The sequence below is a fragment of the Oncorhynchus nerka genome, linkage group LG25 (genome assembly GCF_034236695.1).
Source record: "Oncorhynchus nerka isolate Pitt River linkage group LG25, Oner_Uvic_2.0, whole genome shotgun sequence".
In the NCBI taxonomy this organism is placed as follows: Eukaryota; Metazoa; Chordata; class Actinopteri; order Salmoniformes; family Salmonidae; genus Oncorhynchus; species Oncorhynchus nerka.
Genome location: NC_088420.1, coordinates 31,845,432 through 31,861,731, shown reverse-complemented (window position 1 = coordinate 31,861,731; position 16,300 = coordinate 31,845,432). Strand labels below are relative to the sequence as shown.

Sequence of the window (16,300 nt, the reverse complement as noted above, 5' to 3'; positions counted from 1 at the left end):
TGCTCAGCTTCTATTGGCAGGTTGCCTGTTCAGAGGTGTTCAGTTTAATCCGTTCACCACAGCCTCATCCAGGCCACTCTGAGAACATGTAGTAGGGGTAGTGTAGATTACATCTGAATAATATAGGGTTATTGTTATCCTGTCAGTGACACTGCTGATCATAATGATGCAGGGTAGGGATGGGATGCAGTCATGAGGGTTGCACTCCCCCCTGTTCCCATCATGACAGATGGTAGCCACTCAGAGGAGACATGGGACTTATACTATAGATAACTCAATCTCTGTCTCTACCAAGCTCTGTACTATAGGAGTCTGCAGTATCAACACTTAATAAAACCACTAATGATACAGTATGTTGATGTATGCTTCACACCCCTACGCTAAATTATTTTATGTGGTAACATCTGTTGGTGAGCATCTGTCCTGCGAGGAGTTTGGTGTATTTCTTTATCGTGGCAGACAGGGCAGGTTTGGCTGTGCTGATTTGATGGACGGCAATAAGGAAAGCTGACAGCCTTGTGAGAGCCACTTGTGTTCCTCATTTATCAGACAAAACAGGTCTCTGGGACCGGCCCTGGCTCTGTGTGGGGCCGGTCCTCGTTGTGCGTGCACACACGCTATCATTTTCAGACTCTTTCTCTCTCTCTCTCTCTCTCTCTCTCTCTCTCTCTCTCTCTGTTACTTCATGTGGAAGAGTAACTTGAAGTTACTTCATGTGGAAGAGTTCCATGTAGTCGTGGCTCTATGTAGTACTGTGCATTTCCCAGAGTCCGTTCCGGACTGTGAAGAGACCCCTGGTGTCAGCTCTTGTGGGGTAAGGTACGGGTGTCTGAGCTGTGTGCTAGTCATTTGAACAGACAGCTTGCTGCTTTCAACATGTCAACACCTCTCACAAAGACAAGTAGTGATGCAGTCACTCTCTTCTCTTCTTTGAGCCAGGAGAGATTGACATGCGTGTTATTGATATTAGCCCTCGGTGTACATTTAAGGGCCAGCCGTGCTGCCCTGTTCTGACTGTAATTTGCTGATGTCTTGCTTTGTGGCACTTCACCATATAACTGGGCAGTAGTCCAGGTGTGATAAAACCTGTAGGACTTGTTTTGTTGATTGTGATGTCAAGAAAGCAGAGCAGCACTTTATCACGGACAGACCTCTCCCCATCTTAGCTACCGTTGATTCATCTGTCACACACACACACACACACACACACACACACACACACACACACACACACACACACACACACACACACACACACACACACACACACACACACACACACACACACACACACACACACACACACACACACACACCTTCACTTTCAGACACTCCCAACCACAGCTTTGTCTCTAATGAAATGTCCCGTCAATCCATCAGAGGAAGATATTCCTGTGTGTGGTAATCTTGCTTGGCAGGGGGCTATTCTCCTGTTCTGAATTGATGGCACAGACCATCTCAGGCAGGAGATAAAAGCTGTAAAAAGGTCCTTTATTAGTCTAGGACTAAAAAAGGAATTGTAAAGAGAGAAAAGATGGGTCACTGGAAATGGGTCTCTACACCCTTTTCCTGGATTGGGTCATTAGAAATGAGGAAGATGGCGAATAGAGGAAAAGGGGAGAGATGCACATGGAGTCTGGTTGCCATGACAACCAGGAAGCCCAGCACCCCAACAATTATATGATAAAGGATAGAAATGAAATACAGAGTCTATGTCTGTTCTTATTCTTGGAAGAGTGCAGGATGTGAGAGCCCTGCTGGAAGTAAAAGTGCTAATTGCATCCCTTTAATCTGTAGCAGCGAGGTCTGCATAGTATCATCCGTATTGCGTCTGCCCACTCAGACACATTAGCAGAACCGTTCCCATCTGTCTGATGTACCCCTGTCTGTCCTCACTAACTCCCCACACTTCTTCCCCACACGCACATCACATTTTATTACAAAATAACACCACTGGATATGAGGTCTTTTCATTGCTTTGAATCTAATCTGAACTCTATCGGAAAAACGTGACCATCTGAGCAGAGCTTTTCATGCAGTTTGGGGTTTATACTGTGTCTTTATCAGATCCTGATGCTTGCATACTGTATGAGTTATAGTCCACCTATCAGCCTGGAACACAGAGAATGTTATTCCCTTTCCCGTTGGTGAACAGAGATAACACTGGAACCAGAGATCTGCCCACATCAGAACCTGATGTCCAGCCCATATCCCACTGTACCCACTGAGCTGCAGTATTGGCCATATCCTCCAGCACACTCTAATTTGGAGAAGATAGGGCTGGGCTGGCGTGCTTCTTCATGCACATGGTATTCCTTAGTGGGAGTACTGCGGTAAAAGTGGGTCAGTGTTTAATTAACTGCTGGTACAGTTGTGCTGTTCTGAGACTCTACTGCCTCATATGGAAACAGGGTGAGACAGGGGGACACAGAAGAGAGGTGAAGATGAGCCTGTGTTTAGTAGAAAGATGTTTCTCCTCTGTTCCAGCAGTTCACTCAGCTCTTAAGTGCCTATGCCTGTCTCTCCGGCGCAAATAAGAGATAAATGACAGTGACAGTGGAGAGAGGAGAGGAGAGGAAAGAGAGGGGGACAGAAAGAGCAATGATGAAGGTAGAGAGAAGAGAAAGAACAGGGGAGGCCCTACACCCAAACAGGGGAGGCCCTACACCCAAACAAGGGCACTGCGTTCATCCACCTCTGGCCTGCTCGCCTCCCTACCACTGAGGAAGTACAGTTCCCGCTCAGCCCAGTCAAAACTGTTCGCTGCTCTGGCCCCCCAATGGTGGAACAAACTCCCTCACGACGCCAGGACAGCGGAGTCAATCACCACCTTCCGGAGACACCTGAAACCCCACCTCTTTAAGGAATACCTAGGATAGGATAAAGTAATCCTTCTCACCCCCCCCCCCCTTAAAAGATTTAGATGCACTATTGTAAAGTGGCTGCTCCACTGGATGTCATAAGGTGAATGCACCAATTTGTAAGTCGCTCTGGATAAGAGCGTCTGCTAAATGACTTAAATGTAAATGTAATGGAGGGATATCAATAGGATAGAGAGGAGGGCAGAAATAAAGAGATGATAAGAGAGAGATGGAGGGAGAAAGAGAGAGAGGAACGTGCTGCTGCAGCCAAGAATGAGGGACAGTTTTAATTCAAAGGACCAGTTTCAAAAGCTTTTCCATTTCAATGTCCCAATAGTTCTGTTAGGTGGCAATAACGAAAACCACTCTCTTTATTTTGGATTGCACGTTAGTCATTTTCTTACACTGGAGATTAGAGCCTACAATGGCTCCAATAGCCAAAAGTCCAGTTGAACAGCTTCAAGGGCGTGGTGCGCCCGGCCACAGCATGGCTCCACAGACTCCTGTAGTCCTAATAATGCTGACTGGAGTCCTCCTGGCTGGGGCTGGGCCTGGAGTCTGGTTCCTGGGGCTGGGCCTGGAGTCTGGTTCCTGGGGCTGGGCCCGAGGGCTAAGTTTGAGGGCTAGGACCTGGCCTGGTTCTGGGGTCTTAGTCTAATTCTAGTTCTGATCTTGGGTGCAGGGCCTCTCACTGAGTCCAGAGTGGCTCAGTGGGAGACTGATGGATCAGGAGCCAGCTCTCTCCAGGTCCAGATACCTGTTCAGGCCTTGTAGTAGTACTGTACATCATTCTGGAATCAATAATTACTGATCCGCAGACCGGTCTGTAACAAAAGCTCTGCAAGTGGTGGCCTCTCAAATGATTTTCACTTTGTTGATCTTACAGCTTGCAAATGCCCAGAGCATTGTGTAAATTCTTTACCATAATCTATAATGGTTCAGAATTGATGGAAGACTGCAGGGTGATTGTGATATATCACGATGCGGAGGAGGAAGATGACGATGATGATGATTATATCATTATTATGGCGATGATGATTATGGCTATTAAGACATTGTTGGTAATGATTCCGGTGATAATGGCGATGATGATATCATGATAAAGACCATGTTCATTGATCACTGTGTGTATACATATTATCACAATGAGCCTAGTGGTAATGACGGTGATCATGGTGTGTAGCTGCATGGTTTATATCCGCTGTTAACCTGATGGATGTCTCCACCTCTCCTATTCTTCTCCTGCAGATGATGGGAAGCTGTCTCTGGACGAGTTCCAGGCGTTCTTCTCCGACGGAACGCTGAATGAGGAGGAGCTGGAGAATCTGTTTCACTCCATTGACTCAGATAACACAAGGTGAGAGCATCATCACGCTGCTGAAGCAAAGGTATTGACCTGCCCATTTGGGTCTGGAGTGCAGGGAGGAGATAGCATTGAGATATATGAAACGATCACAAGTCATCCTCTAGTTTCGGTCTACTTTTGTCCATAGCTGAGACATCCCAGGACCTTTATGTCCCTCTTTTCATGCCAGGAGCCTATTCACTAACATAAGGGCTAAAGAGGATGTGCATGTGTGCATGTGTGCATGTGTGCGTGCGTGTGTGTTTGTGTCTGCATATGTGAGCAAATGGATCTATCCTACCGGGGTGTGTATATATTATATATGCAGTACTGTTTGGTAGGCCAGCCCTGCCTGTGTGTATTTTGCCACATTTCTCCCCCGCTCAGTGTCAGGCTGCCTCAGGAGGGTATGCTGCTCCACTGTGTGCATTGTCTTTAATCACATTTCAGATTGAATTATGTAAAAGGGAGGAGACGAGTGCAGCTGCTGAGCTCAAGTCCCTGTTTGCCAGGTCTAGCGCTTCCCTCTCATTAAATAATGAACCAGCACAGCCAGCCGTGAACAATGCCTTAGCAAGGAGCAGAAGGGAGGAGGGGAGGGAACAGAGAGGAGAGGAGATGAGAGGGAAAAGGAATAGGACAGGGATGACAGTAGTAGGGTGGAATTGAGTGGATGGGGTCACCCTTAGAAACAAAGGTGCTATCTAGAACCTAAAAGGGTTCTTTGGCTGTCCCCATAGGAGAACCCTTTGAATAACCCTAGAGTATGTCAGACAGTATGCACTATGTTTTTACATGATCTATCTCAAATAGTATGTGTTATCTATCTATATTATCTTCAATATGTAGATCATAATCTGCTTTCTAGTTATGATCAGGACTGTTCTAATAAAGTGTGTTACATTTAGGGGGAAATGTCACTGGTCTGAGAGTGTGTGTGTGTATATGTTTGCTTGCAAAGTATACAATTTATCTGTACTCATAAATGTCATATCCACCTTTTCAAGATCTTTTGATATGATTTGGTGTGACCTTTAGCTGACAGGCCTTTGTTGATGACACCTCTAGATTAAAAAGTGAAAAAGAGAATGATGAAGAGAAAGATGAAACACCAGGGAAGAGAGAGAGAGGATGATGAAAGAATTGCAGAGTAAGGACAGTCCTCCAGTTCCTGTGTTACCTGTGGTCTCATCCTCTTATCTCCTCCCTCCTTCCTTTTTCTCTTTCACCTTCTTTCACTGTCCTTCCGGCTGACATTTTACAGTACTCCTGACATGTCATCAGCCTTGTTATTTTCAGACACTAAATGCGTTCTCTCTTTAGAATATTGATTGAAAAAAAGATTGTTCCACTCAATTTCTCTTTAATCATGAATAAATGCTTTTTATGTCATATATATTTCGATTTTATCCGAAGATTTTCTTTCCCTTCGTTACTCAGAAGTATAACCAGTTACTGTTGGGAGATAATTGATTGGCCTGTTTAAAACGTTAAATTACAATGTAAGCATTTGATATTGTTGGATTCTGGGTAAACTTTGAACATTGCTATACTAGAGAGATGATAGATCAGAAGTATGGTATCTGAGGGATGATAGTGAATGGTTATTACATCAGAAGTTAAGGGTTATCTGTAGGAGTCAGATGTCTTTGGAATGTGTAGGGGAGACGGGTGGAGATCTTAGAAACAAACAATGTCACTGAGGGAGAGAGGGTGATGCATAACGTTTACATTATGTCAGGAAATGTGATTGTTAGCCATCAGGGATCCTCTGGGAAGAGAAGAGACACAGTCTGGTATCAATAACCATGACAGCCTTGAGTTGGGGGGGGAGTGAGCACTTTGGGGTAGAGGTCAGGTCAGATGAAGTGAGGAAGAACAGATATCACTAAGGTTCTGTCTAGCAACAGAGATGCATTGGCTGTTCAGTGTGGAGGAGGAGACAGCCTAGGAGAAAGGGTTAATTATCAGTGCTTGTGTGAAATGTGATGTCTGAATACAGCTGTGTCGACCCTTTGGGAATAATTAAACTTGGTTAAGCTTCTCTAGTGTCCGTGAGTTATTTACTCTGGAAAATAAGAACCTAACCATATTTAATGCCAATCTGATTTATCGACTGCCCAGACCACAGCAAGCAAAGATGAACTGTTCTCCTTATTCCTGCTCCTCATCAATCTGGTTCCTACACTGCGCCTTTGTAGAGATTTTTTTTATCAGTGATTTATAGCAGCATCTTCTATGCCAAAGAATAATAAGATACAAAACGAATAAAGATTTAATAACCTGAAGCTGAATTCATGAGAACAGATTTAGGTTAGGGTTTTGTCAAATTATTGTGGACCTGCTGCTCCCCCCTGATGGAGCAATATAGATATAGATGGTTATAGATCATGTTGTGTTGCATGCCAGCCTTGCCTGTTTCTTACCACATTCTCCCACTGCCTTTTCCCTCTCTCTCTCTCTCTCTCTCTCTCTCTCTCTCTCTCTCTCCCTATGCTGCTCCTAACTAACCTGTGGTGTGTTAGTAATGTTGACACTAAGGAACTCTGTGGTAAGTATTAACAGATTAATCTGTGTGTGTATTTGTGAGCTTTACTTGTGTTTGTGTGTGTCTTTGGATGTATTGTATATGTGAATGTATGACCAAATCAATCTGTGAAGTCAATATGCCATGTATAGTTTTCTGGCTTCACAATAATCCCAAACTTCCCAGTAGAATATCTGATTTTGTAGTATTCAAACGAAGACTTGATTAATCACGTAGCTAGTTGGTAGTCTTCTAAGTGTGTGTGTGTACCTGTACCTGTATGCATTTGTATTTGTGTGTACTAGAGCCCGACCTATATGTTTTTTGGGATCCGATATGATTTCGATTTTTGGGGGGACACAATTTACCGATAAATCTGCCGATATACTATTTTAGATTGGGGAAATTAAAAAATGTAATTTTCCCACACTGAATTCTCATAAATTCTCATCCAAAAGAGCAATTGTCCAATAACTATGCTTCAAATGTTGATTTCATACATTGTGACAGTAATGACACACCATGAGAACTGCAGCAAGTGTTCAGATAAGATTGAGATTTCCTTTTTTCATCCTTTTTATTGAATACCGACTATTGTGGAATTACCATCTGATACCGATATAGCAGTAAAAGGCCAATGTCAACCGATAATATCGGTAAACCAATATTTCGGTCGGGCTCTAGTGTGTACCCCTCTTACCTCTGTCTTTTCCCCTGTCCTTCCAGACTACTTTGTCAAACACATGGGTGACTATGAGGGTGTACTGGCCTCCCTGGAGACTCTCAACCTGTCCATCCTCAGAGCCATGGACTTCACCAAGAAGGTGAGTGTCAACCCGGTATGCTACGCTATTAGTTGTGTGTAGGCATGTCTGTCTTGCTTGTTTGTCCTGTCTGTACTACTATATACAGTATATTATTAATTTGCATGAGTTTTCAATGTGGTTTATATTGCAAGGTGGGGACTCACCTCATCCAACACCAGAAAACTTTTCTTTGGAGCTGAGCCTTCTTAAGATGAGGATGTTCGTTCTTATAGACAAATACTAGCAATAGGGGGCTGAAAGCTCCTCTTTCCACCAGTAATCTAAAGTAAAGCCCATGTGCTGCAGATAGGACTGGGAGTTACAGTAGATGTGTGTGGTAAACTAATGTGTTAGTGTGACAGCAGCTCAGATAGGGGCTATATATAGCCTGTCGTTTCAGAGCTTCACTTCCATATTCTGTTTGTTCCTGGCTTCTAATTAGCATTGTGTCTGGGTTCAACCTAATGATTCTACTCTGTAGCTCTGAGCTCCAGGGCATCCAGCGACGCAAAGCCAGCAGCTAGTTACCTCTCCTCATTATAATGAACAACTGCTGTTTTATGTATCAGCTCTCACCACTGCCCTCTTTCTCCAGGGCATACTGTGCAATTTACAGTCCTTGTAATTAATGGAGCCAAGCTACAGGGCCAGCCCGCCCATTAGGCAGGATTAGGCAACCGCCTAGCGCGGCAGATTGACGAGGGCAGCAAATTCCAAGCTAAACTGACCAAGACAACACCTCACATAATTCTTCCCAAAAAACAATGACAATCTCTCTCACCCAGTGGCATATGGGCTATTTAGGTGAGCGTTGATACCCCCTCGTGACAAGCAGTGCCCACTGTCAAAGGCAGGGGCGCAAAATATTTAGCATGTCCATGCCCAGTGCGTTTCTCCAGGGTGCTGTTGGAGAGACACACCGCTGCAGCGTTCCATCATTGTTTCGTCAGAAAATGATCGAGCATAAATCACGTATCCTATAGCCTATGGTAGAATGGGTATGTGGCGTTTTCTGTAGCCTGTCATGAGACACATGTTACATCATGCACGTTTCTCAGATCAAATAGCCAAACCTGGCACTCAATCAAATAAAAACATGTACTTCAATGTGAAGATGACATATCAACAATATATGCTGTATCAAACAATGTATCCTATATCAAACAATATATCCTAAAACAGGACAGGTCCAAGTAAAATGGCGAATATGGAATGAAAAATCATGCTACTCACAACTGCTGTCCGGGAGTTTCACCCTCTGGGCTAAATTGTCATGATAATCAGTGATTTAAGTTTGTATTCCTAAATTTATGACAAGCTGCATAATAGCGAAAAAATAAAATACTTCTGCATTTCCTGCAAACACATGGATTCTCTTTGCAAATACAGTGCCTTAAGAATGTATTCATGCCCCTTATTGTGTATTCATACCCACTTTGTTGTGTTACTGCCTGAATTCAATATATATATATATATATATATATATATATATATATATATATATATATTATATATTTACCTTTATTTAACTAGGCAAGTCAGTTAAGAACAAATTCTTATTTTCAATGACGGCCTAGGAACAGTGGGTTAACTGCCTATTCAGGGGCAGAAGGACAGATGTGTACCTTGTCAGCTCGGGGATTTGAACATGTTTTTAGACATTTTGTCAAATTGATTGAAAATTAAATGCAGAAATGTCTCTTTTCCATATCTATTCACACCTCTGAGTCAATACATGTTAGAATGGCCTTTGGTAGCAATTACAGCTGTGAGTCTTTCTGGGTAAGCCTCTAAGAGCTTTGCACAACTGGATTGTACAATATTTGCACATTATTTTTTAAATTCTTCAAGCTGTGTCAAGTTAGTTGTATCTAGGCCACTCGGGAACTTTCAATGTCGTCTTGGTAAGTAACTCCAGTGAATGTACAAAACCTTAGGAACACCTGCTCTTTCCATGACATAGACTGACCAGGTGAACCCAGGTGAAAGCTATGATATTTTATTGATGTCACTTGTTAAATCCACTTCAATCAGTGAAAATTAAGGATTTCTAAGCCTTGAGACAATTGAGACATGGATTGTGTATGTGTGCCATCCAGGTTGTATCACATCCGTCCGTGATTGGGAGTCCCATAGGACGGCGCACAATTGGCCCAGCGTCATCCGGGTTTGGCCAGGGTAGACCGTCATTGTAAATAAGAATGTGTTCTTAATTGACTTGCCTATTTAAATAAAGGTTAAATACATTTTAAAAATAGGATGAATGGGAAAGGAACAAGATTTAAGTGCCTTTGAACGAGGTATGTGCCAGGCTCACCGGTTTGAGTGTGTCAAGAACTGCAACGCTGCTGTTTTTTTATTTATTACACTGAACCGTTTCCAGTGTGTATCAAAAATGGTCCACAACCCAAAATACATCCAAACAACTTGACACAACCTTGGGAAGCATTGGACTCAACATGGGCCAGCATCCCTGTGGAACGCTTGAAACCTTGTAGAGTCCATGTTCCGACGAATTGAGGCTGTTCCGAGGGCAAAAGGGGGTGCAACTGAATATTAAGGTGTACCTAACGTTTTCTACACTAAGTGTAAATTTGGCCTTGTGTTTTAGGTTATTGTCCTGCTGAAAGGTGAATTTGTCTTCCAGTGTCTGTTGGAAAGCAGGATTTTGGAAATCTAGGATTTTGCCAGTACTTAGCTCTTTTCCGTTTCTTTTTATCCTAGAAAAACGCCCTAGTCCTTGCCGAAAATAAACACACCTATAAACAAGTATACCCATAACATGATGCAGCTACCACCTACCACCATGCTTGAAAATATGAAGAGCGGTACTCAGTGATGTGTTGTGTTGGATTTTCCCCAAACATAAAGCTTTGTATTCAGGACAAAGTACATTTCTTTGCCACAGTTTTTGTAGTTTAGTGCCTTACTGCAAACAGGATGCATGTTTTGGAATATTTGTATTCTGTACAAGCTTCCTTCTTTTCACTCTGTCATTTAGGTTAGTATTGTGGAGTAACTATAATGTTGTTGATCCATCCTCAGTTTTCTCCTATCACAGCCATTAAACTCTGTAACTGTTTTAGTCACCAATGGCCTCATGGAGAAATCCCTACGCGGCTTCCTTCCTCTCTGGCAAATGAGTTGAGAAGGATGCCTGTTAAGGTGTGTGAAAACTTTCTGAAGGCACTGTAGATTCAGGATAACTCCTGATAAGGTTGGGTAGCTGATGCAAAGCCTAAATAGCCAAAATGATTAGTCACAGGAATCAGGACTAATAAACCCAATGCAACTGCTTGTTTTACAAACAGTAGGCCGACCACATGGATGGGCATTCATAAAATGATATGGCGAGCCGATAGTGTAAGCTACACTATTCTAGTTTTGCGTGGGAGGAAAGCGGCAATTTGTTTTGTCTGCCTAGGGTGGCATCAAGGACCAGGACAGGGCTTGCCAAGCTATATATAAGTACTGCAGGTTAGAGTCCTTAAAGAGTTGATGGAATTAATGACTGTTGTAAACTATATACATACACAAGCTGAGTTTACTCTTTAAATATTTACGGTGCCTTCGGAAAGTATTCAGGCCCCCTGACTTTTTCCACATTTTGTTACGTTACAGCCTTATTCTAAAATGGATTGGATTGTTTTTTAAATTAATCAATCTACACACAATAACCGATAACGACAAAGCAAAAACAGGTTTTTAGAAATTCCAGCTAATTTCTTAAAACTAAAAAATGGAAATATCACACATGCATAAGTATTCAGACCCTTTACTCAATACTTTGTTGAAGCACCTTTGACAGCAATTATAGCATTGAGTCTTCTTGGGTATGTCGCTACAAGCTTGGCACACCTATATTTAGGGAATTGTCCCCATTCTTCTCCACAGATCCTCTTAATCTCTGTCAGGTTGGATGGGGAGCATTGCTGCACAACTATTTTCAGGTCTTTCCAGAGATGTTCGATCGGGTTCAAGTCCAGGCTCTGGCTGGGCCCCTCAAGGGCATTCAGAGACCCAAAGTCACTCCTGCATTGTCTTGGATTTGTTCTGTTGGGTCGTTGTCCTGTTGGAAGGTGAACCTTTGCCCCAATCAATTTTGAGGTCCTGAGCGCTCGCTCTGGAGCAGGTTTTCATCAAGGATCTCTCTGTACTTTGCTCCATTCATCTTTGCCTCAATTCTGCCTAGTCTCCCAGTCCCTGCCACTGAAAAACATCCCCACAGCATGATGCTGCCAACACCATGTTTCACTGTAGAGATGGTACCAGCTTTACTCCGTCAGAAGTGACGCTTGACAGTCAGGCCAAAGAGTTCAATCTTGGTTATATCAGACCAGAAAATCTGGTTTCTCATGGTCTGAGAGTCTTTAGCTGCCTTTTGGCTGTCATGCGCCTTTTACTGAGGAGTGGTTTCCGCCTGGCCACTGTACCATACAGGCCTGATTGGTGGAGTGCTGCAGAGATGGTTATCCTTCTGGAAGGTTCTCCCATCTCCACAGGTTCTCCCATCTCCACAGAGGAACTCTGTCAGAGTATCCATCGGTTCTTGGTCACCTCCCTGACCAAGGCCCTTCTCCCCCGATTGCTCAGTTTGGCCGGACGGCCACCTCTCGGAAGATCCTTGGTGGTTCTAAACTTCTTCCATTTAAGAATGATGGAGGCTACTGTGTTCTTGGGGACCTTCAATGCAGCAGAATTTTTTTGGTACCCAACCCTAGATCTGTGCCTTGACGTAATCCTGTCTCGGAGCTCTGCGGACAATCCCTTCGACATCGTGGCTTGGTTTTTGCTCTGACATGCACTGTCAACTGTGGGACCTTATATAGACAGGTGTGTGCCTTTCCAAATCATGTCCAATCAATTGACTTGACCACAGGTGGACTCCAATCAAGTTGTAGAAACATCTGAAGGATGATCAATGGAAACAGGATGCACCTGAGCTCAATTTCGAGTCTGAATACTTATGTAAATAAGGTATTTCTGTTTTTTCTTTTTAATATATTCGCAAAGTTTTCAAAAAAAACTGTTTCACTTTGTTATTATGGTGTATTGTGTGTAGATTGCTGAAAGTGATCAATTGTAGAATACGACTGTAATGTAACAAAATGTGAAAAAAATTCAAGGGGTCTGAAAACTTTCCAAATGCACAGTATGGCCCCTTTTACGGTGTTGCGGTGCTTCTGCTGCTGTGTTCACAAGGTTGGCTGTGCTGCAGTGGCCTCTCAGGACTTATAGGAGGAGAGACACGGAGCTTCGGGTGAAAACCACTCATGTTTGAATGCAGCCGAATAATTACCAACAAGAACACCTTCGATAATATAGAAAAACATTTTTCCACCACTGTCAAGTCCTCCTCCTCCTTCTCTTCCTCCACCCTTTTATCCACCACACCGCCAAAAGTTTGGACATACATACTCATTTTACTATTTTCTACATTATAAAATAATAGTGAAGACATCAAAACTAGGAAATAGCACATATGGAATCATGTAGTAACCAAAACAGTGTTAAATTCATCTAAATATATTTTATATTTGAGATATGAAATTCTTTCAACCAGCTTCATGAGTTATTCACCTGGAATGCATTTCAATCAACAGGTGTGCCTTGTTAAAAGTTCATTTGTGGAATTTCTTTCCTTCTTAAGGATTGGCGTTTGAGCCAATCAGTTGTATCAAGGCAAGGGTGGTATACAGAAGATAGCCCTATTTGGTAAAAGACCAAGTCCATATTATGGCAAGAACAGCTCAAATAAGCAAAGAGAAATGACAGTCCATCATTTCTTTAAGACTTGAAAGTCAGTCAATGCGGAAAATGTAAAGAACTTTGAAAGTTTCTTCAATCAAGTGCAGTCGCAAAAACCATCAAGCACTATGATGAAACTGGCTCTAATCACATAAATGCTTCACAGAGTTCAAGTAAAAGACACATCTCAACATCAACTGTTCTTAGAGTACTGCATGAATCAGGCCTTCATGGTCAAATTGCTGCAAAGAAACCACTACTAAAGGACACCAATAATAAGAAGAGACTTGCTTGGGCCAAGAAACACAAGCAATGGACATTAAACCGGTGGAAATCTGTCCTTTGGTCTGATGAGTCCAAATGTTTTGATTTTTGGTTCCACCCACCGTGTCTTTGTGAGACGATAGTGAACAGGTGATCTCCGCATGTGTAGTTCCCACCGTGAAGCATGGAGGAAGATGTGTGATGGTGTGGGGTTGCTTTGCTGGTGACATATTTATTTAGAATTCAAGGCACACTTAACCAGCATGGCTACCACAGAATTCTGCAGCAATACGACATCCCATCTGGTTTGCGCTTAGTGGGACTACCATTTGTTTTTCAGCAGGACAATGACCCAACACACCTCCAGGTTGTAAAATATCTATTTGAACCAGAAGGAGAGTGATGGAGTGCTGCATCAGATGACCTGGCATCCACAATGCAGAGTGAAGGAAAAGCAAGTGCCTTGCAAGACTGTTGGAAAAGCATTCCAGGTGAAGCTGGTTGAGATAATGCCAAGAGTGTGCAAAGCTGTCTTCAAGGCCATGGTTGGCTACTTTGAAGAATCTCAAGTATAACATATATTTTGATTTGTTTAACCCTTTTTTGTTACCACATGATTCCATATGTGTTATTTCATAGTTTTGATGTCTTCACTATTCTTCTACAATGTAGAGAATAGTACAAATAAAATAAAAACCCTTGAATGAGTAGGTGTGTCCAAACTTTTGACTGGTACTCTATATCTTCTCATTCTCTCTTTTAGTTCTTTTTCCTTCTCTCACAGCAGGTGTTCCTGTTCTTCTCTCTTCTCTTGCAGCACAGACTGCTATGCTCTGTTGTTTCCCTCTTTACGGAGTGTGAAATTCTCAATAATGCTTAAAATGTCTGCCTCATGGTTTGAAGCACAATCCTGTTGCTTGCTGACATTTTACACTTCGTTGTTCTCTCCCTCTCCTGAGTATTGGAAAGGCTATATGGACATGCCTTGTGCCCCTATGGATGAAGTATGGTCGCACAGCGAGAGTTGAGTGGAGATGAACGAATTCGGTTCAGTCAGTTCATTCAGTCGTCCTGATGAGCCCTTCCCAGCTAGCTAGTTTATGTTTGTGGCTAGAAACTTCATTGAGAATTTGAAACTTGTCTGCCAAAGTTGGGACTTGGGAGAGTGTTCAGAATTGTCCCGTTTATCGGAGTAGTTGTTTTGTTTTTCACAAAAATGTAGACGTTATTGCCGTAGTTGTACATTTTCAAGGAAAATCGCGGTCATCCTGGCCTGATATACAGTATACTGCAGCAAGTGGGACCAAACGACACCGTGTCCCGTTTTGTTGTGTGGCTGGCTTGCAGCACAAACTCTACCCATTTAGTAGGCTGTATCACGGTGACATCCAGATGGTTACCACCAATATTACAAGTTATTTCTTGCTTCCCACTCAACTAATGCCCAGTGGGTAGCAACCACCTCGATACAACACATCGTTGTAGTGGTCATTCGCACCGGCTTGTCAATATATTTGCTAATTGGCATGTCACAGTGACATACAGATGTTGATCAATAGGCCTACTTCGTTGAAATAAACATCACTTTCTTTTCCAAGTTTTAACTAGCGCCATGCTGCTGTTGTTGCCAGCATAAACTAGCTAGCTGGGAAGGGCTCATCATCACTGACTGAACCGAATCCATTCGTCTCCATACTCAACTCTCAGCTGCACGACATACTGTACGTCATCAATTTGGGCACCAACCGTGTCCGTATAGCATCTCCCTCTGAGTGTGCACCCTCTAGACAGGCTTCAATGACTGACATTAACCCCTCCCTTTGAATTAAGCAGCTGTGTTCTGCTTTCTACCTTTGAACTTTGGACGCAGAATTGAGTTCCACATCACTTGAGTTTGATTGCAATCATGTCAATTTTGGCGTTTCTCCTGGAGAGTGTGTCAGGTGTTCTCTCTCGCCTCACTGGCGAATAAAGCCCAGGAGATTGATGTGTATTTGATGTTGGCTAATCGAACAACCCAGGCTCAAATCCATGTGGTGTTTGCATGATCGCCTGACTGGTTTATAGAAGAAGCTATTGAGAGTCCCATCACTCACAGTCTATCCTATCCACATCTCAAGGGACACACCACCAATAATTCATGTAAATGTGATATTTACATTCACTTCATTAAATATGAATCCTGTGACAGTCTGCACGTCAATTAGAGGGACAGTTGTAATCCCTTTTTAGGATGGAAATTAAATATGCAAAACAATTCTCAAAAGTGGTTATTAAGTAACTTATAAACAGGAGCAGGATGCATCCTAACCTTTCACACAAATCTTTGGTAAATAAGAATAATGAAGTTGTGTTTAATGGGAAAGTAGGGAGTGATTTACATCTCTGTCTTCTAGTGGTAGTGGTACAGTAGTTTTAACACCTTATCTCTGTCAAGCTGCAAGATTACTCATGTGGTTAAATACTATGCATGCCAGTCTCTCTTGGCTAAGAGTTGAGGAGAAACTGACTGCATCACTTAATGTGTTGAAAATCCCAAAATTGTTTGCATAGTCAACTTAAACCATAGTGCGGCGCACAATTGGCCCAGCGTCGTCCGGGTTAGGGTTTGGCTATTGTAAATAAGAATCTGTTCTTAACTGACTTGCCTAGTTAAATTAAGGTTAAAAAAATTGTTTTAAATCAAGAAAGCGTACAGCATTATATTGAGCCATTATTGCATGGAACTCTGGTTTAAAAAACAGATACA

General features: G+C 42.7%; 1 protein-coding gene across 2 annotated transcripts in view; it reads left to right on the top strand.

Annotated features, from left to right (window-relative positions):
- The window catches only part of necab2 (N-terminal EF-hand calcium binding protein 2), a 132,881-nt gene that overhangs the window by 47,245 nt on the left and 69,336 nt on the right, over positions 1-16,300 (top strand). For both annotated transcript variants that reach the window (XM_029634229.2, XM_029634228.2), the window contains exons 3-5: positions 4,110-4,218; positions 6,732-6,757; positions 7,460-7,557. In XM_029634229.2, the coding sequence (XP_029490089.1) occupies positions 4,110-4,218; positions 6,732-6,757; positions 7,460-7,557 (233 nt within the window). The remainder of the gene's footprint in view (positions 1-4,109; positions 4,219-6,731; positions 6,758-7,459; positions 7,558-16,300) is intronic.